The following is a 21849-nucleotide window of genomic DNA, read 5'->3' on the forward strand; positions in this document are numbered from 1 at the left end:
CGAGACCATCCTGGCTAACATGGTGAAACCCTGTCTCTACTAAACATACAAAACAAAATTAGCCAGGCATGGTGATGGGCGCCTGTAGTCCCAGCTACTCGGGAGGCTGAGGCAGGAGAATGGCGTAAACCCACAGGGCAGAGCTTGCAGTGAACCGATATTGCGCCTCTGCACTCCAGCCTGGGTGACAGAACGAGACTCCATCTCAACAACAACAACAACAACAACAAAAAATGCGACACATAAGGTTTTATGGTTGTTTCTTGAGGCCTTCCTGCCAGCAGCATTTCTTTCCATCTTTGTAGACTCTTTTCAACTAAAGATAAGCTTATAATTGAATAAAATTTTTCTTTTTCTTTGTTTCCTCCTTGATATATATGTTTTCAAACCTAGTGCTATAAATAATAAAAAAGTAAGAGTCACAGGCTAGATATCATAGGTGTTCTATATTGTTTGTGATATATTGTTTGTGAATAGATAGGCTTAGTGCTACTACAAATTTCAACTTACTGCATTTTTCAGTCCTCTTGGTTTTGTTATATCTTCCCATATCACTTTTTCTTCAGATGAACATGTAAAAGGAGTGTGTGTGTGTGTGTGTGTGTGTGTGGGTAGACACCTAACCTGTGTGGTAAGACCTTCTTTTAAACTTTCGGTTTTGTGGATGTTGACTGGCTGGGCAGATTTCTTGACTCAGTTTGGAAGATCATTTGTTATCGTGATAACTAGGGACAAATGGCATAATAGTTTCAAAGGCAGGAAATAAAAATAATTAGACATGGAGCATTGGGAAATGTGATTTACATATTTATTAAGGATACCCTGAGAATGAACTGAAATTGTTATCTACAGTTTTAGGGCTTGTCTCAATACTAACAGTGACTAAATGTTTTTGTTGTGTGACACTAAGAATTATATTTGATGGAAGCAGGCTTTGAAAACGCAATTGAAGCCCAGATAAAGTAGAATACTTTGAATTCAGCTTTTAAAGAAAGACACAGACTTTCTTTAAAACAGACTTTCTTCATTCTTGTGCAGAGATATGCTTTGCAGGCCCAGGAGATGTAAGACTTCTGTTTTCCTGCTGACCTTCATCTGTGGAACACAAAGGCTGATAAACTCTTCGCCTCTAATCTTTACTGGACCAAACGAAATTCTTCTGTCCATTCTCATCTTTTAAAGCCTATTTAGATAGACAAGAACTTAATGTTAATTTTAAAAGCCTTCAAGTGGTTTAACTTTTCTTCAAATATTGACAAAACATGTTGGAGGTATATCATTTTATTTGAGATTTATAATTGTCTTTAGTCTACAGGACTTAGGATTACTCATTGGATTGTGCAACATAAAAAAATAAATAAAATGTAGAGTTTACACATAAATTTTCCCATAAATGGATTTCCTGTAAACATTTTCCCAACTCCATGCCCTCATATAGGTACACAGTCTTATGTTGCTTAACCATGGGAATATGTTCTGAGAAGTGTGTCGTTAGGCGATTTTGTTGTGCAAAATCATAGAGTGTACATACACAAACCTAGATGGTATAGCCTACTACACACATAGGCTATATGGTATAGCCTATTGCTTCTAGTCTGCAAGCCTATACAGCATGTTACTCTACTAAATACTGAAGGTAGTTATAGCACAACAGTAACTATTTGTGTATCTAAATATAGAAAAGATAGGTCAAAATATGGCAAAAAGGAGGTAGAGGCAACACTCCAGAGGAAAGATGGAAGACTACCAGGCTGCCGAGGAGACTGCTTTTGTCGTTGATGAGTTGAGCAGATTGTAAAAGAGGCTATAGAAAGCGCAATTGGTGGTAACGCTTATCAACACAGCAAAGTGAATCAGTGGACCACAAATGTAGTAGAACAAACTTCAAGCCAACTCACCAAGCTGGGAAAACCACTGAAATATGTTGTGACCTGTGTAATTATGCAAAAGAACGCAGCTGGATTACACACGGCAAGTTCCTGCTTCTGGGACAGCTCTGCTGACAGGAGCTGCACCATGCGATGGGAGAATAAAACCATGTACTGCATCGTCAGTGCCTTTGAACTGGGTATTGGACCTCCTAGTCCAGCCTGTGACCTTCCTCCGGTAGTTCATCTTCTAACACCAGCTATGAATTCAGTGAACTCTTTTCCATTCTTTTTAATTCTGTTTTGTGGCACTCTCAAAATGTAGAGAAAAAAACAAATGACTGCACTGTTACATGAACTGTGCACTAAACTCAGATGAGCATCCCTGTAGGTCACCTGCAGCCTGCGTTGCCACTTGTCACTCTGAATATTTCTTTTCAAAGGTGCTAAAATCTGAAATCTTCTAGTGTGAAACTTGCTATCCTCTCTGAAATGATTCAAATACACTGATTTTCCATACTTTATACTTTTGTTAGAATAAATTATTCAAATCTAAAAAAATATGATATGAAGAATAAATAATGGTTCACTGAGAGAAGGCACTTTTCATGAATGGAGCTTACAGGACTAGAAGTTGCTCTGGATGAGTCAGTCAGTGAGTGGTAAGTGAATTTGCAGGCCTAGGACACTACTGTAGACTTTATAAACACTGTACACTTAGGCTACACATTTATAAAACATTTTTTCTTCAGTAATAAGTTAACCTGAGTGTACTGTAACTTTTTTACTTTATATACTTTTCAATTAACATTTTTAAAACTTTTTTTGTATTAACACTTAGCTTAAAACACACACTTACAGCCATACAAAAATATTTTCTTTCTTTATATCTTTATTCCATAAGGCTATTCTGTTCACTTATTTTTTCTTTTTAAACTTTTTTGTTAAAAACTAAGACATCATTCTAGGCCTATAGATGGGCAGGATCGTTAATATCATTGTCTTCTACATCCACATCTTGCCCCACTGGAAGGTCCTCGGGGGCAGTAACATGCAGGGAGCTGTCATCTCCTTTGTTACCAATGCCTTCTTCATAATACCTCCTTGAAAGACCTGCCAGAGGCTGTTTGATAGTTAACTTTTTTTTTAATAAGTAGAAGGACATCAAGTATAGTGTACTGTGCATAATTGTATGTGCTATACTTTTAAATGACTAGCAGTGCAATAGGTTTGTGTAAAACAGCATCACCACAAGCGTGAGTAATGTGTCGCTGTATGTTATGAGGGCTATGGTGTCATTAGGAGATAGGAATTTTTCAGCTCCATTATAACCTTATGGGACAACCTTTGTATATGTGGTCTGTCGTTGACCAAAATGTTGTTTTGCAGCACGAGACAATTTCTGTATGTGGGTATGGATGTGCCAAACCACCTGAAAGTAAGTTATGTCATGCATTTTATTCTAAACACTTCAGTGCATATCTCCCAAGAAAAAGACCATTCTTCTACATAACCACAATATCTTTACCACACCTAAAAAAACAAACAAGAATGTCATCTTTGAGTATCCCCATTCCAAAAATTCAAAACCCAAAATGCTCCACAATATGAAATGTTACCAGCACCAGTATGACCCAAGTTGAAAATTCAGCTGACCTTATGCGATGGGTCACATTCAAAATGCAGGTGCACCACACCTTGTTTATTCAGTGTTCCCAAGGTATAAAAGACCCTTGTACCTGCTTTAGCTGCAATATATCTTTTCCACACATGCCCAGATTTTCCCCACATAAGCATGCCTACAAAGGGTAATAAAATGGCATGTATGCAGGTCAGATGTGCTAATGACAGATTCCACACTATACCCCACATGGGGTCAAGACCTACCTGCATTACTCATTGTATATTTTTTGTTTGTTTGCTCAGTTTTTGCTCAGTAGCTTAAAGATAATGTTGAAAATGTCAAAGAGGCCTGCAGATACCCCTAGAAAGACAGCAGTTTGTTAAAGGGGAAGTGTTTATTTTTATAGCACAGAAAGTCAAGCTGTTAGAGAAATTGGACAATGGTGTAAGTGCGAAATGTCTTACAGTAAAGTGCGGTGTTGGTATGACCACCATATATGACCTGAAGAAACAGAAGGAGAAACTACTGAAGTTCTGTGCTGAAAGTGATAAACAAAAGTTACCGACAAATAGAAAAACACCACCTATAGCTGAAAATGAAGATCTTGATAATGAATTGAAAGAATGAATCTGTCAGACTTGCAGGGAACACATGCCACTTGATAGTATGCTCATCATGAAATGAGCATCTACCATGATGAACTGAAAACTGAAGGGAACCGTGAAGATTCAACAGGCTGGTTACAGAAATTTAAGAAAAAACATAGCATTCACTTTTTAAAGATTTCTGGTGATAAAGCATCTGCCGATCATGAAGCAGTGGAGAACTTCATTGATGAGTTCGCCTGGGATAGTGATGATGAAAATTCAACATCAGAACAGGTATAATGCTGAGGAAATACCACTGTTTTGGCATGATTGCCCCAGAAAGACACTACAGCTGTTGAGACAGCCCCTGCAGGATTTAAGGATGCCAAGGGCAGAAAAACTGTAACGGGATGTGTTAATGCAGTAGGCACGTATAGGTATAAATCTGTAGGAGGCAGAAGCTTGCATCCTTCCTGTTTGCAAGAAGTGAATGTCTTACCAGTGCATTATTATGCTAATCAAAAGGCCTGGATCACTCGGGATACCTTTTCTGATTGGTTTCATAAATGTTTTGTACCGGTGCCTTATGCTTATTGCAGGGAAGCTGGACTCAAAGAAGACTGAAAGATTTTGTTATCCATTGACAACTGTTCTCCTTATACTGCAACCGAAATTCTCATAAAAAACAATGTTTATGCCATGTACTTTCACCCAAATGTGACTTCATTAATTCAGCCGTGTGACCAGGATGTCCTTATATCAGTGAAGGGTAAATATAAAAACACTTTCTTGAACATCATGCTAGCAGCAGTGAACAGAGGTGTGGGTGTGGGAGGTTTGCAGAAGGCATTTAGCATGAAGGATGTCTCTCATGCTGTTGCCAGGACTTGGCCATCAGTGACGTAAGACGCAGTTGTGCATGCTTGGCATAACCTTTGGCCTGTGACTATTCAGTGGTGGTGGTGGTGATGATGATGATGATGAAGAAGAAGAACAAGGTAGTGACTTGGGATGGATTCCATATATTAAAGTGAGAAAAAAATGATATCTGACCTCCTTTTATATGCAAAAAATACATCTTTCGAGTCTGTCAGTAAACTGAAAGAAGTGGATATCAAGGTAATATTTTTATTACCAAATAATGAAGCTTCAGTTTTTCATTTATTGACCAATGATGAAATAGCTGAAATGGTTCTGAGTCAAGTGATCATGAAGATGACGTTAACACCGAGGAAGAAATGCCCATAGAAAGAGCACACATTCTGCATATCAAAAGAAACTGTCAACAGAGTAAACGGACAACCTACAGAGTGGAAGGAAATACATACAAACTATGCATCTCACAAAGTTCCAATATCCCGCATCTATAATGAACTTAAATTTATAAGAAAGAAAACAACCTCATTAAAAAGTGAGTGAAGGACACGAACAGACACTTTTCAAAAGAAGACATGCATGCATCCAACAAGCATATGAAAAACACAATGTCACTGATCATTAGAGAAATGCAAATCAAAACCACAATGAGACATGTCTCACACCAGTCAGAATGGCTGTTAAAAAAAAGTCGAAACAGCAGATGCTGGTGAGGTTATGGAGAAAAGCGAGTACTTATATACTGTTGGTGGAAATGTAAATTAATTAAACCATTGTGGAAAACAGTGTGGTGATTCCTCAAAAAGCTAAAAACAGAATTGTCATTCAACCCAGCGGTTCCATTACTGAAATTGGGTATTTAACAAAAGGAATAGAAGTCATTCTGTCATAAAGACACACACACACATATGTTCATTGCAGTGCTATTCACAATAGCAAAGACATGGAATCAACCTAAATGCCCATCAGTGGAAGACTGGATAAAGAAAATGTGGTACATATATACTGTGGAATACTCTGCAGCCATAAAAAAGAATGAGAGCATGTCCTTTGTGGTAACATGGATGGAGCTGTAGGCGATCCATTAATATCTAAGGATACTTAGCAAACTAATGCAGGAATAGAACCAAATACCACATGTTCTCACTCGTAAGTGGGAGCTAAATGATGAGAACACATGGACACAAAGAGCAGCAAAACAGACAGTGGGGCCTACTTGAGTGTGGGAGGTGGGAGAGGATCAGAAAAAATAACTGTTGGGTACTAGGCTTAGTAACTGGGTGACCAAATAATCTGTACAACAAACCCCTGTGGCATGAGTTTACCTGTATAACAAACCTGCATGTGTAATCCTGGGCCTAAAATAAAAATTAAAAAAGAATAAAAATTAGGCCGGGTGCGGTGGTGCATGCTTGTAATCCCAGCACTTTGGGAAGCCAAGGTAGGTGGATCACTTGAAGCCAGGAATTCAAGACCAGCCTGGCCAACATGTGAAACCCCATCACTACTAAAAACACAAAAATTAGCCAGGCACAGTGGCACACGCCTGTAATCCCAGCTACTCAGGAGGCTGAGGCATGAGAATTGCTCAAAGCTGGGAGGCAGAAGTTGCAGTGAGCTGAGATTGTGCCACTACACTCCAGCCTGGGCAACAGAGCAAGATTTTATCTCAAAAAACATATATAAATAAAAAGGAAAGAAACTAAAAACTAAAAATAAAAATAAATGGAAACAAGCTCCCTCATCCACCCCTCCCAAAAAAATGCTCTTGATGAAAATGTGTAATGGGCTTTATTAAAGGATTAGAGCAGTATGCATTCATAACACAACAGGAAATCGTGTCAGTTTATAAAGTTGAAGAGAGACTTCTAAGACAAAAACCATTGTTAATGTGTTAGATGACTTGGGAGGAAACATTTACAAAGCCATCTAGCAGAATGCCTCCTCATTACTAAAGGACCTACTTCTGGCCCCTCAGATGCCTCTGATGTTTCTTCTCACCTAAAAAAAAAAAATAAAATACAGTGTCCAGTAGCCTTTTAATCAAAACACAGCATCGTCGTTGGAGGCCGAAAGCCTGCGGCTGTTTGTTGTTGCTGCTGTTTAACAGCTGACGCGGGTATTCTGGCTATGCTGCTGTGCTGCTTAGTTCCCCAGAACTCATTGTTTTTCACTGTATTAATGATACATCGTATTTTTTCCTGTTAAGTATTTATGTATGAACAAGTGTAACATAATGATTTCCTATTAATAGCATGTAAATTCCGAGTCCAGAATGATGGTGATGCCCAGCAACCACAGATTGTCTACCTGGGTGGCTGAGATAGTGACACTTTTGCTTTTTGGTGGTTCAGTGTACACAAACTTTGTTTCATGCACAAATTTATTTAAAATACAGTATAAAATTACCTCCGGGCTATATATATAGGTGTATATGAAAGATAAATTTCACATTTAGACTTGGATCCCATCCCCAAGATATTATGTACATGCAAATATTCCAGCATTTGAAAAAATCCGAAATCGAAACACTCAGGTTCCAGGCATTTTGGATGAGGATTTTGGATGAGGAATACTCATTCCATATTATCTAATACATAGTTCATACTCAGATTTCCCATATGTCAAAAAACTATTTTTTAGCTGTCAATCCAGGGTCACGTTAAGATTCCACATTGATTTTAGTTGTTACATTCTTTATTTTAATATATACTGAGCTTGATCATTCTTTTTGTTTTCTGTGACATTGGTGGTTTTGGAAGTGTTTTCAGAAAGTCTCGCATTCTTATAATATCTGATTGTTCCCTCATGATTAGATTCAGACTACAACTATTTTTAGACATGCATTCTTCATGTAAGAGGAGTGCTTTTTATTGCATAACATTGCAAAGCACATAATGGTTACTATTTGTAATGTTTACAGACATGCCTTTTTTTAAAGCAGTTAAAACAGTTGCAGAATAGAAACTGGTATGTTCCTCTATTCGTTTAGGTCTTCTTGCCATCTCTCAGCAATGTTTAGTAGTTTTCAGTGTGCAGCTTTTGAAGGCCTTTTACATTTATTTCTAAGGAATTCATGGTTTGTGATACTGTGAAAGGAAAATAAAAACTTGGGACCCCGATTTACTATGCCAAAACAAAAAATTCAGCTGAAAGCTGAGTGATGTAAAAAAAAAAAACTGCCTTTCTTTTTGTTCTTAAGCAGATAGCTACAGATAAAGTGTTAAATATCTCCACAGGTAGTTACTCTGTTCACCTTATCTTATTTAAGTGCTGACTTACTAAGGATGAGAGAAATACATAATCGACTATTCCCGTCCTTGCTCCTTTTCTCTTGCAACATACGGATTCAGTAATGTGACTACACCCTCCCTCTTCCCCCTGCTGCCTGCTTTTCCCCTTTAAATATTGAAGCCCTCAAAATCATATTTGGAGAAAGGCACAAACTTCCCTCTCAGGCATGTCCATTGTCCTTGGCAAAATAAACTTTTAAATTGGTTGAGACCTGTGTCCGATTTCTTTTTGCCTTAGAATACTGTTATTGGGAATGGAATTAAAAATATTTTCCAATATGTTGCTATTATTATATAGAAATACAGCTGCTTTGCGTGTGTTAACATTGGATCCTGTGACCTTGCTAGTTTAGTTTTACTATTAGTTTCAGTAGGAATTTTCCGTATCTGTGAATAAAGGTAATGCTTGTTTTCCCCCTTGCCTTTCTCTACTGCCTGGGTCCTCCAATATAATGCTGAATAGTAATAATGATAGTTAACATATTTGCCTTACGCCTAATATTAATTAAAAAGAAAGTGTTCTATGTTTCACCAGTAAGTATGATGTTAACTCTTGCTTATTTTAGATGCCCTTTATGGAAATGAAGATGTTTTCTTCTCTTAGTATGTTGTTACTCCTGTTGTTATTAGTGGGTTTTAAATTTTGTCAGATGCTGATTCTACATTTATTGAGATGATCACATTATTTTCCTCCATTCTATAAATAATGGTGCGTTGCATTGATTTTCAAGTATTAAGCTAGTATCGTATTCTTGAGATAAACTCTACTTGGTTATGATACATTACCTGTTTGTATGTTGCTGGATTAGATTTGCTCCTATTTTGTTACTTTTGTGTCTTTGTGTACAAGGGCTATTATCTTGTAATGACTTCGTCAGGTTTTCAAAAATGGTTATGCTGGCCTCATGAAATGAGTTGGGAAGCATACCCTCTCTCACTTTTTTGAAAAAAAATTTTGTGTAAGACTAGTGTTACTTCTCGCATATTTGAAAAGAGTTCATCAGTGAGCCCATCTGGGTGTGGACTTTTCTTTCTGGGCAGGTTTTTAATAACATTCATTAAGTAACATGGTTTAAAGGTTATTCACACTTTGATATTCTTTTTGGTAGGTTTTCATTTTCACAAAATACTTCTATTTCATCTATTTCTGTAAGAACAGTAGTAATGTCCCCTCTTTCATTCTGATTTTAGTAACTGGAATCTTTTTCTGTGGGTCAGTCTAGCCAAAGTTGTGTCAATTTTATTGATCTTTCCAAAGTACTGTTTTGGTTTTCTTGACTTTTCTCTATTGTTTTTCATTCCTGTTTTACTTGTCTTCACTTTACTTTTTCTTACATTCTTCCTCCTGCTTGCTTTGGCTTTCATTTGTTCTTTTGTTCTAATTCTTTAAGCTATAAAGTAGCTTTGATTTGAGATGTCTTCTCTTCTAATGTATTCATTTTACATTATAAATTTTCTTCTGAGCACTACTTCTGCTATATCCCACAAATTTTGATAAGTTGTAGTTTCATTTTCATTTACTTCAATTTTTTAACTATTTCTTGAGACTTTTTTGATTCATATGTCATTTAGAGGTGTGTTGTTAAGTCTCCAAATATTTGAGGACTTCGCAGATATCTTCCTGCTACTGATTTCTAATTTATTTTTTTTGTGATCTGAGAACATGCCTTGCATGCTTTCCATCTTTTAAAACAAGGTATGTTTTATGCTCCAGAATGTGGTCAGGATTAAGGAATGTTCCATACTAGTTTGGGGAAAATGTTAATTTTGATGTTGTTGGTTGTAGTATTTTTTCTCTTTGTTGAATATCTGGGATTTTAATGTGTACCTTATCAGGCAAATACATATATGTACAACAAAAAAAGTAAATAGCTTACAGTCAATTGTATGCAGCACAGTACTCATGCTCAAAGCAATATACAGAAGTCTTTAAAGTAGTTGGTGCTCACAGGCAGAGAATGTAATACAGTCAACTGTTATGCTTCTGTGGACATTTCTTTCAATAGCAGTTACTCTCAGACTTGGCGAAGGATCCATTGTCAACTCTGTGCCACCGAGACCTTCTCTCTCTCTTCCCTGTCCCTGACACATCATTTAGATGGTCCCTAATTTCAAGGAAATGTAAAGCTGTTCCTTTCACAGAAATTACTAAAAATGATTTCTACTGGACATATGATAGGATAATATATTACTGTCTTGGTAGTGGTTTAATTTGGCTACAAATGACTAACAGACAAATATCTTTACACATATGTGTAGTGATAAATTTAGCTTTATTGTGAAGTATGGGTGGAATAATTGTGATAAATTTAGCTCTTGTTTTGCTTTTGTGTCTCAAATATATTGTGGTATGGCCTCATCCACTGAACAAAGTCTTTTTTTTTTTTTTTTTTTTTATACTTTAAGTTCCAGGGTACATGTGCACAACGTGCAGGTTTGTTACATATGTATACATGTGCCATGTTGGTGTGCTGAACCCATTAACTTGTCATTTACATTAGGTATATCTCCTAATGCTATCCCTCCGCCCTCCCCGCTCCCCACAATAGGCCCCCATGTGCTATGTTCCCCTTCCTGTGTCCAAGTGATCTCATTGCTGAACAAAGTCTTTCAAAAATCAAAGACAGTCTTTTTTGTTTGTTTGTCACTCATTGCCACAAATGTGACCTTGTAATTCTTTTTTTTTTTACATTTTTTTTATTTTTTAATTTTTTTTTTTGAGACGGAGCCTCACTCTGTCGTCTAGGCTGGAGTGCAGTGGCGTGATATCAGCTCACTGCAAGCTCCACCTCCTGGGTTCACGCCATTCTCCTTCCTCAGCCTCCCTAGTAGCTGGGACTACAGGCGCCCGCCACCACCCCCGGCTAGTTTTTTGTATTTTTGGTAGAGACGGGGTTTCACCATGTTAGCCAGGATGGTCTCGATCTCCTGACCTCATGATCCGCCTGCCTTGGCCTCCCAAAGTGCTGGGATTACAGGTGCGAGCCACTGCACCTGGCGACCTTGTAATTGTTTATGTTTTCAAGTTTTCTTCCTTTCTCTCCCTCTTCCCTCAGCTTCAGCTTTGTAAATGCCTTTGAGTCTTTGGGGGGAATAGTTAAATGAATTGCTTGGTGTTCTCTTTATGGAAGTAGCCGTTAAGTTTTTTGTTGCTGTTTTTATGATAATGATGACTTCCTATTACTTCCAGTCTGACCCTAGACATGGATTTCTCTAGGAATATACTGGCATTTTGGCTATCTACCCAGCTGTTGCTTCCATTTGCTTATTCCTTGAGAGTAAGGCAATTAATAACTTAACGCTTGTCTTTATGTTCCAGCCTGAAAGAATAGACCCAAGCGCATCACGACAAGGATATGATGTCCGCTCTGATGTCTGGAGTTTGGGGATCACATTGGTATGTTTATGCTGATTCAACCTTGCCACAGTAGTGTAACAATAAGAAATTTAGAAGTGAAAGAAAACTTAATGAGACTTCCCCCCCCTCATTAAGAACTATAATCACAGATACTATGATTTTAAGTTGCTGGAAAAAAAGTATGTATTTATTTACCTTAAAAATCAAATCAGACTTGATTATTTCCCTTGAAGTTATGTGAAGTGTCTAGAGCCCTTTAATGTTTTAGCTGGATCTCTTGGCCACAGATAATAGGAGTCAACTATTATCTGCAACTGCACTAAGAATTGGAAAAGGAGAAGCCAGCTTACCTGCAGTCAATTCTTTGATGAAGGCACATCGGCTTCTCCCTTTTCAGGCAAGGTGTAGTATGTCCAGTAGTACTGTATATAGTGCGTATATTATACATATTTTTGTATGTAGAAAATAGTTTTACTTGGAATTTTCTATTCACTGAATAGAAAAATTACAAGTGAATGAGCTGAAAGTAATTCAGTTTTTGAGGGACAGTATATTAGTCCATTCTCACACTACTGTAAAGAATTACATGAGACTGGGTAATTTATGAAGAAGAGAGATTTAATTGCCTCACAGCTACGCAGGTCATACAGGAGCAGGGGAGAGAGAAAGCGAAGGGAAAGGTGCCAGACGCTTTTAAACAACCAGGTCTCATGAGAACTCTATCATGAGACAGCACTAGGGGGATTGTGCATTAGAAACCACCCTCATGACCCAGTCACCTCCCACCAGGCCGCTCCTTCAACACGTAGGGATTACAATTCGACATGAAATTTGGGTGGGGACACAGAGCCAAACCATACCAGACAAGAACTACCTAGGTGATAATTCTAAATGAAAGTTCTACCTTAGAACAACACTGAGAAAGACTAATAAGAAAACTACTTAATTTGCAACAAGCAAACGCAATTATATAAACTCTTCCTTCTTACCTATGGACTCTATTGAAATTTTGGTTTCATTTAAAATATCTGTATCAGTTCAGGCTGCTCTAACCAAATGCTGACCTTTGGGCTATAATCTTATCAAGAACAGAAATTTCTCACAGTTTCGGAGGCTGGGAAGTCCAAGATCAAGGCACTGACAGATTTGGTGGCTAGTGAGGGCTTGCTTCCTGATTCATAAAAAGCCATCTTCTTGTTGTGGTCTCACATGGTAGAAGGGACAAGAGAGCTGTCTGGGGTCTTTCTAACAAGGGCACTGATTAGATTCATGAGGATTCCACCCTCGTGACCCCATCACTTCCCAAAGATCCACCACCAAATACCATCGCATTAGGGATTAGGCTTCAACATAGGAATTCGTTGGGGGGTGGGGACACACACACATTCAGTCTCTAGCAGTATCTTTGCTCATTTCCTTTTTACCAAATTTTGTTTTGAAGTCTTAGGTTTGTTTTCTTGTGCTTGCTGTTCTACGAGGACTTGCTGGGTTTTTCTGATTTGGGGTAGCTTCTTTAGCTGCTTCTACATTGAAGGTGAATTTTGTATCCCTAGATGAGGCTGTCCTCTAGGTAGGCAGGCCAATCCTATTCTTTCATTTTCTCCAATTTTCAGTTTTTACTACCTAAGACTCTGTAGCCCAGAAATACACAGGTTCAGAGCAATGAGCTTTTTTTGTAGCTTATTAAATAATCTTCACGTGTTCATTGGTGTTAGATGTTTCTAGGATCTTCTCTGTCATCAGAAACACTTACCCTTGTTAGTTATTCTTGATGAATCATATTGCCAGGCCTAGAGAATTTTTTGTATAGAGAGTTGAAGGCTGACAGCTCACTTCTGCAGAGGACTTTGTTTACTTTACTTTGTGACCAAATATAGGAAATACCTTCTGGAATCTTTTCGCATTGTGAAGCCAACCAGCTAAAGAAGAGATTCTTCTTTAGACAGGAGAGAACATGGATCTTGGGCATCTTTTAGGTTTGGCAGCTGGTCCCAAAGACTGCAGCAAGGCCTAGAGCTTCCAGCTGAGGCAACTATTTGCATATACAGGATATTTACAATTCAGAAATACTTATCTATGACTAAACAATTACGTTTTAAAAGCAAGTATGTACTTTCTTACAGAAAGAAAATTTTGTTTTGTGAAAGGTTTTAACAAAATTTTTTAGCAAGTTTAAGTACTTTTAGCTAAACCTTGTTGTTTGAAAGGTATTCTGTACTTACAGTTGGTTCATAATTTATTTTTCATAAGGATAATCTTATAAAAATTATGAAATGTATGAAATTAATTTCTAAGATCCTAAGTCCTTTATTTTATGATATGCAGCCAATTTTTCTTTCTATTATTAAAACACAGGAAGGAATCTAATGAAGTTATTCCTAATTCTGTGAATAACCAGGAAGGTTTACATCTTGAAAAGCATTTATACTTTTAACAAAAAGAAACCTCAGCTGAAGGAATACATTTTTCTGTGTGTATGCATGAATGCCTGCTTACTTTTGTGCACACATGTGTGTAATTAGAAACAACAGTGGCTGACAGAGGCATCTTGTAGGAAGGAAGCGGAATCAGTGTTCTGAGAGTTCTCTCTCTTCCTGTATGCCATCTTCCTCTGTAATATGTTTGGAGCCTCATCCTCATGTGTCAGTCCCCTGTCAGTGCATGTAAAATGGGATTCATTATGCGATGGTGCAGATTTAGATACGTTTCTTGGAAAAAAACAAAATTTGTAGTGTTTTTTTTTTTTGTTTTGTTTTGTTTTTGAGGCAGAGTCTCGCTCTGTCACCCAGACTGGAGTGCAGTGGCATGATCTCGGCTCACTGCAGGCTCCGCCTCCCAGGTTCATGCCATTTTCCTGTCTCAGTGTCCAGAGTAGCTGGGACTACAGGCGCCCGCCACCACGCCCGGCTAATTTTTTTTTTTTTGTATTTTTTAGTAGAGATGGGGTTTCACTGTGTTAGCCAGGATGATCTCGATCTCCTGACCTCGTGATCCACCCGCCTTGGCCTCCCAAAGTGGTGGGATTACAGGCATGAGCCACCGCGCCCAGCCTAATTTGTAGGTTTTCATTGTTTTTCAGAGCAGAAAGGGAGATAGATGAGAATATGATTCACTGGTTATTAGAGAATATTTTTGACCCTTGATGGGATTGGGACATACGTAAGACTCTTCAGATCTCTTCTGGTGTGGCTTAGAAGTACTGTCCAGAGCCCTTTACTGGGGCTTCAGGGTGCAGGGTTTGACCCTGACTTGATTTCTTCACTACTTGTAAAATTTGGTTATGGTTGAAATTGCAGTAGTTACAGAACAGCTGTAGAGCAGGATTTGCACATTGTTTCCTCCAAGCTCAGATTGGGCTTTTGTTTGTTGGATGTTCTTTTGCCTTAAAAAAGAATCTAACCACTATTCTGGACCAAGACCTTCCTCTAAGATGGCTAAAAGTTGTGTATATTCTATACTAAAATAGTTCTAAAACCAGTCTTCCAGACTTTCTCACAAAGAAGTCAGACCCAGAGGCCGCCCTGGAGCATGCATTGTAGGGACATTGTCTAGGCTTAAGTTTTGTGTTCCTGTGTATTCCAAGTCCTTGAATTTGGTTAATTCAGAATTCTCTATATGATCTTGATTTCTAAATATAACTTCTACTTAGCCTTTATGATTCTAAAGATTCCTCCCCAGACTAACCTGTGTTTAATTCAAGGTTTTACAAGAGTATTGCTTGTAGTTTAGATTTTTTCGTGGCCATTCCAATGGAGAGTAGTAAATAATGCCTGGTGTATTTTGCTCTTTCCTCTTTGTTCTCTTTAGTATGAGTTGGCCACAGGCCGATTTCCTTATCCAAAGTGGAATAGTGTATTTGATCAACTAACACAAGTCGTGAAAGGAGATCCTCCGCAGCTGAGTAATTCTGAGGAAAGGGAATTCTCCCCAAGTTTCATCAACTTTGTCAACTTGTGGTGAGTACCTGGTTTATGAATGGTCGAACATGCATGGTGAGAATAGTGAGATTTACTTGGTCTTAGCAGCACATGGAGGAAGGGGACCCTTGGTCACATCACCGTGCTTTTTAAGCTGGGACTCTGGATCACTGTGGCTGTATGGAAGGTTACAGCTAGCTGGGAGAGGCATCACCTTCTTATTCTGCTACTCAGGTATTGGTGAAAAACAGCCATGAGTGGTGGAGAAGCTGCTGTCTCCAGACTTCCAGTACCCTGGTACAAGAAATACCAGGTTAAACTTCTAGGTGAGACTGATCATCTTACTCTAATGTGGTTCTCACAATGCAGTTGCACCAAAATCACCTGGAAGCATTTACTGAATCAAGACCTTGCCAGATCAGACTTTCAGGGTTGGATCTGTGTTCTGACATAACATAGAAAACAGTTGGGTTTATGTAGTACGGTCACATCCACATGCAAAGTGTAGTTGGTAGAACTATATATCTTTGCTCTCTGAAACCTTACTCCAAGGAAGGTGTGAACCCCACACCTGTTGTTGTTTGTCCACCTTTCTAATAGTTTGTTGTGTATTTGTGTATATGCAGCACCTAAGAATAAACATAGGCATATATGGAAGAAATACAATCATGCTTTATACTGTTTCAGTCTCTATTTTAAATAAAATATTTCTGTGTTATCATTTGAATATTTTGACATTTATTTTGTTTATCCAACATGATTTAAATGTAAGACATGGTATGAACAAAAAGCCTCAGAGCATTTTGTGTATCTTCTGTTTATTCCTGAAAATACCTTTTTGTTTCTCATAATTTTTTCCTGCCAAGAATGCTATTTCTCTCTACTCATTTTAGGTCTTATAGACTTATATTAGGGAACATTGCCCTCCTCTGTATGAAAAATTTAAAAATATTTGTTTGACTATAGCTTTTAAGTCTCTTTCATCTTCTGTAACCAAATTCTACTTTTGTGTTGATTTTTCAGAGGGGAGAGGAATACTTCAAGATTTTCTAGGTAGAAGAAGGACATAAAGATGACTCAAATTGGCTGCTTCCTCCTTTTAAAACACAATCCTTTATTAATTTGCACACAATATGGATAGTTTATAATTGCATAAATGTGATCATTTTATGTATTTCATTTTTATGAAATATTTGCTTAAAAGGATCTGTATAAGTCTTAGAGTATAATATCTAAAATGATCACCTGTGAGCCTTCCATCATGGTTGCTTTCTTTTTAATTCCTTGATATCTTTATTGGTTTTGTTCTGTATGTATTGGTACTTGTACATGTTTATTTCTGTTTCCCTTGATGCCATAGTAGAGTGACAGTTTTAGACATTAGAGTCTCATTGTTTTCCCTGAGTAGGTTCATAGTTCCATGTCATTGCAAATCGTTAACGTCTACATTGAAGGATACTTATGTTTATAATATGCTCATATTAGCTCTCCGTATTTGTCCATTCTTTCTGTCACTCTTTGTCTTGGACATTGCCTGTAATCTCTGACCTGGATCATTCAGATTTCTCATAATCCAATATTGCCTTATTCCAAATTATTCCCCTTTTTATTAGAGTTGAATTTTTTATGATGTATATCTGATCATGTTACTTCTCTGTCTAAAGTATGCATTCTTAACAGGGTGATATTGACCCTAAGGAGGCAAAAATTGATTTTGGAGAAATGAAAATCTTGGATTGTATAATGGTTTTTAGTCCTGCAAAGGGCCATAGAATATAAACAGATATCACTATATCTGTCGTATTTAAATTTCATGATGGGGAGGATAAGTAATGAAAAAAAAATTGAGAAATATTATTCTAGAAACTTCATCTTATCCTTAAAATTAATTAATTTAGGCTTTCAGAACCCATAATGATCTGGACTTAGTTTATTGCTCTGGCCACATTTCTTTTTTTTTTTCTGAGATGGAGTCTCACTCAATTACCCAGGTTGGAGTGTAATGACGTGGTCTCCGCTTACTGCAGCCTCCACCTCCTGGGTTCAAATGATTCTCCTGCCTCAGTCTCCTGAGTACTGCTGGGATTACAGGCACCTGCCACCGCACCCGGCTAATTTTTTGTATTATTGTTACTATTTTTTTTTAGTAGAGACGGTTTTCACCGTGTTGGCCAGGCTGGTCTCGAACTTCTGACCTCGTGATCCGCCCACCTTGACCTCCCAGAGCGCTGGCATTACAGACATGAGCCACTGCACCTGGCTCGCTGTGGCCAGATTTCTTATGACTTCCCTCTTCTTGAATGGTTTTTGCCAAACTGAATTTCTTCAGTTATGTAAATTAAAAGCACATAGAGGATAATATGGGAGAATATTTTCATTACATTTGGGTAAAGGTTTCTGAAACAGAACGTAGAGAAAGATTGATAAAATTGGATTTCATTAAAATTAGGAACTTCCATTGATTAAAAAGACAGCGCTGAATGACATGCCAAGCCACACATTAGGAGTTATTTTTCATACCTATATTCAACAAAGGACTTACACAGAATATGTAAAGAATACTTAAAAATGTAGAACACTTATGAAAAATAACAACCAAAAATAACAAAATACTTGAAAGGCACTTAAAATATTCAAGAGGCCAGTAAACATATTCAGTGTGCTGCCTTCATTCTGCATTATTAGTAATCAGGGGAAATGCAGGTCAAAACTACAATGAAATACCACTATAATCACCAGAATGACCACAGTTTAAAATACTGACAGTAGCAAGTATTGATGAGGATCTGAAGCAACTGAAAGTCTCATACATAACTTGCAGGAGTATAAATTAGTACAGTTCCCGTGAAAAACAAGCAGTAATCCAGTATAGCTGATCTAATATGGTTGATGTATACACCATGGTTCAGCAATTCAGGTTCTAACTATATACCCAACAAAAGTGTGGACATAAATACACTAAAAGACATATATAAGAATGTCCAGAAAAGCAGATTTATAACCTACTATTGGAAACTCTTTGTACGGTAGAACAGATAATAAGTTGTAGCATTATGTATACAGCGGTATATGGCATCGAGAAGATAGAACCGTTGCTTCACTCAGCAACTTCAGTAAATCTCACGACTGATGTTGAGTGAAAGAAGTAAGACAGAAAGCAGCATGTATGGTTCTATTTCTATATGAAAGTTAAAAGCAAACAATATAAGGTATTGGAAGTCAGAATATTGTTACTTTTATTTTAGTTCTGCACTTAGGAGTTGTGTTTTCTGTGTGTCTGCTTCAATTAAAAGTTTTCCTAAGATAAAAAAAAAGGGTAAGACTTATGGTTCAAAAGGAAGACCTTGCCGGCTGAGGTGTCTGAGCCCCCGGCATTAGGAAATGGTTGACTCATGGGTTGATAAAAAGAATTTACAGACAATAGTATAGGTTTGAAAAAGGAAAGTTTATTAGAAAGAAAGCATGCTGCAGAAGAGTGCAGCGGGGCACTGAGCATGCCACAGTGGATTTTTCCTTAGGGGTATTTATGGACCTTAAAGCTTGAGGGTAATTTAGACCATATTATCCATGTAGGTCACAATAAATGATTACATTTGTAGTAATTTTTTCCTTAAAGTTAGCAAGTGTTGCACAGTGAATTTCAACATGGCATTCTGAAGATGTATAGAAATTCTAGTTACTTATAAAGTTTTTTTGGGGAAAAAAATCTGAAACCAATGCCTGCTTTAGATAATAGGGAAGTCTAATTACTTTTTGGTTTTTTTTGTTTTTGTTTTTCATATGGAATCTCGCTCTGTCGCCTAGGTGGGAGTACAGTGGCGCGATCTCAGCTCACTGCAACCTCCACCTCACAGGTTCAAGCTATTCTCCTGCCTCAGCCTCCCAAGTAGCTGGGACTACAGGCACATGCCACCATGCCTGGCTAATTTTTGTATGTTTAATAGAGATGGGGTTTCACCACATTGGCCAGGCTGGTCTTGAACTGCTGACCTCAAGTAATCCACCTGCCTCGGCCTCCCAAAGTCCTGGGATTACAGGCATGAGCCATTGCGCCAGGCTGGGAAGTCTAATTCTAATTTTCCCCAAATGAGGAATTCTGCCTCCAGATTGCCTGTTTGATAGTCATTGGGTGGTTTTTGCTCCCTTCTAAATTCCTCAGATAAGGAGTTTTTGTCTCTGGGGCCTGTTCAATGGTCAACAAGTGATTTTGCTCTCCTCAGATCTCAGCCCACATTTTAAACTGTGACCCAGATTGGAGTGCAGTGGCATGATCGCAGCTTACTGCAACCTCAACTTCCCAGGCTCAGGCGATCCTCCAGTCTCAGCCCCCCAAGTAGCTGGGACTACAGCAGTGTGCCACTATACCTGGCTAATTTCTTTTTTTTTTTTTTTTTTTTTGTGAGACAGAGTCTTGCTCTTGTTGCCCAGGCTGGAGTGCAATGGCACAATCTCGGCTCACCGCAACCTCCACCTCCCGGTTTCAAGCGATTCTCCTGCCTTAGCCTCCAAGTAGCTGAATTACAGGCATGCATCACCACACCTGGCTAATTTTGTATTTTTACTAGAGTTGGGGTTTCTCCATGTTGGTCAGGTTGGTCAGCTCCCGACCTCAGGTGATCCGCCCGCCTCAGCCTCCCAAAGTGCTGGGATTATAGGTGTGAGCCACTGCACCTGGCCCACCTGGCTAATTTCTTAAAACAAATTTTGTAGATACTGTATTTCACTGTATTACCGGGTTGGTCTTAAACTCCTAGGCTTACGCGATCCTCCTGCCTCGGCCTCCTGGAGTATTGGGATTACAGGCATGAGTCACTGTACCTGGCCTGGATAAGCATTTTAAAGTGCCATTTATTTATTTAGGACAGAGTCTGGCTCCATTGCCCAGGCTGGAGTGTAGTGGCGTGATCTTGGCTCACTGCAGCCTTCACCTCCTGGGTTCAAGAGATTGTCCTGCCTCAGCCTCCTGAGTAACTGGGACTACAGGCACGTACCACCACGCCCAGCTAATTTTTGTATTTTTAGTACAGACAGGGTTTCGCCATGTTGGCCAGGCTAGTCTTGAACTCCTGACCTCAGGTGATCCGCCTGCCTCAGCCTCCCAAAGTTCTGGCATTACAGGGATGAACCACCGTGCCCCACCTAAAGTCCCTTATAAAATGTAAAAGAGTTGGTGAGGAATCCATGGAGCTCTGAAATTGACTGAAATTCAGGGAGGGAAATTATGGGAGAGAAGGAAGAGTCAAAGTAAATTATGATAACCCAAGCAAATGTAGATTTGCTGTCTAAATTCATATTGTATATGGTAAAAATACTTAGAGAATTTAATTTTAAGAAAAATTACTTTTCAAAGTCCCTGGTTGGAAAGATACACTCCTCTTGCCCCCAGTTGATGGGCAGAAGCAAAAGCAAATCATTCAGCCTAGGACTAAATGATTCCGAAAAATAAAGTTAAGTGGAATATGTAGTCCACAAAAAAATTTCAACACTCACAAAAGAAATGAGAATCAGAAACAATGGATAGTAGGAATAGATCTGCAGAGACTTCAAATATTGGAATGAAAGGAAACAAAAAATATATAAGTGTAAAGAAAAACAAAGAGACAGCTGAGAAATATAAGCAGGGAACACATTTATAAAGAACCAAATAGAACTTCTAGAAATAAAAAGCATAAATTAAAACAATAGCTGGATTCAACAGATTAGATATCGTTGAAGAGAGATTAATGAGCTAGAAGACAGAGCTGAAGCTCTCCCAGTAGAACTTTTTGAGGTGATGGAAATGGCCTATATTCTGCTCTGTCTAGTGTGGTAGCTGCTAGCATTTGAAATGTGGCTAATGTAACTAAGGAAATACATACTTTATTAGAATTAATTTTGCTAATGGCTACCTTATTAGTCTAAGGGGAGCTAATATAATTATTGATAACAGATGATTAATGTCAGCTGTAATTTAGAAACAGAAGACAGTCAATGTTAATAGTTTAAGATTTCCACCCAAATAGCATCATAGGTTTATACACTGACATAATTTTCTGCTCCAGTAGATGAAATAGAAAAACACAAAACCAGAAAGGTATGGCAGCTTTACAAAGAAGGCAAATATCTGTGTGGGTGAAAAATGCAACAAAAATACTTACAAAATGCTGTGTAGATCTGAAGCCATGGGCTTGCTGTATTCCAGGTCATTTTTCATTCTGGAAAATGAAAAAAATGATTTCAGTTACTTCCTGGGCCACAGCTTTAAGCAAGCTATGGTACTGCACAACAACAAGGCTTTAGATACCGATTTTGCAACCAGAGGACTGGAACTGTAATTATCCTAATAC

The 21849-nt window shown here is 38.2% G+C and overlaps 1 protein-coding gene and 1 pseudogene across 8 annotated transcripts in view; both read left to right on the top strand.

Moving 5' to 3' along the window:
* Positions 1 to 21849, top strand: part of MAP2K4 (mitogen-activated protein kinase kinase 4) — a 120750-nt gene that overhangs the window by 92201 nt on the left and 6700 nt on the right. For 6 of the 8 annotated variants that reach the window (XM_005582927.5, XM_005582928.5, XM_074018613.1 and 3 more), the window contains 2 exons: positions 11568 to 11645; positions 15414 to 15562. In XM_005582927.5, coding sequence (XP_005582984.1) covers positions 11568 to 11645; positions 15414 to 15562 — 227 coding nt within the window. Of the gene's footprint in view, positions 1 to 1038; positions 3451 to 11567; positions 11646 to 15413; positions 15563 to 21849 lie in introns of those variants that run through there. The other 2 variants (XM_074018608.1, XM_074018609.1) reach the window with 1 other exon arrangement.
* On the top strand, positions 1728 to 6344 carry LOC102124653 (dynein light chain Tctex-type 1 pseudogene; annotated as a pseudogene).

This window comes from Macaca fascicularis, chromosome 16 (genome assembly GCF_037993035.2).
Source record: "Macaca fascicularis isolate 582-1 chromosome 16, T2T-MFA8v1.1".
NCBI lineage: Eukaryota > Metazoa > Chordata > Mammalia > Primates > Cercopithecidae > Macaca > Macaca fascicularis.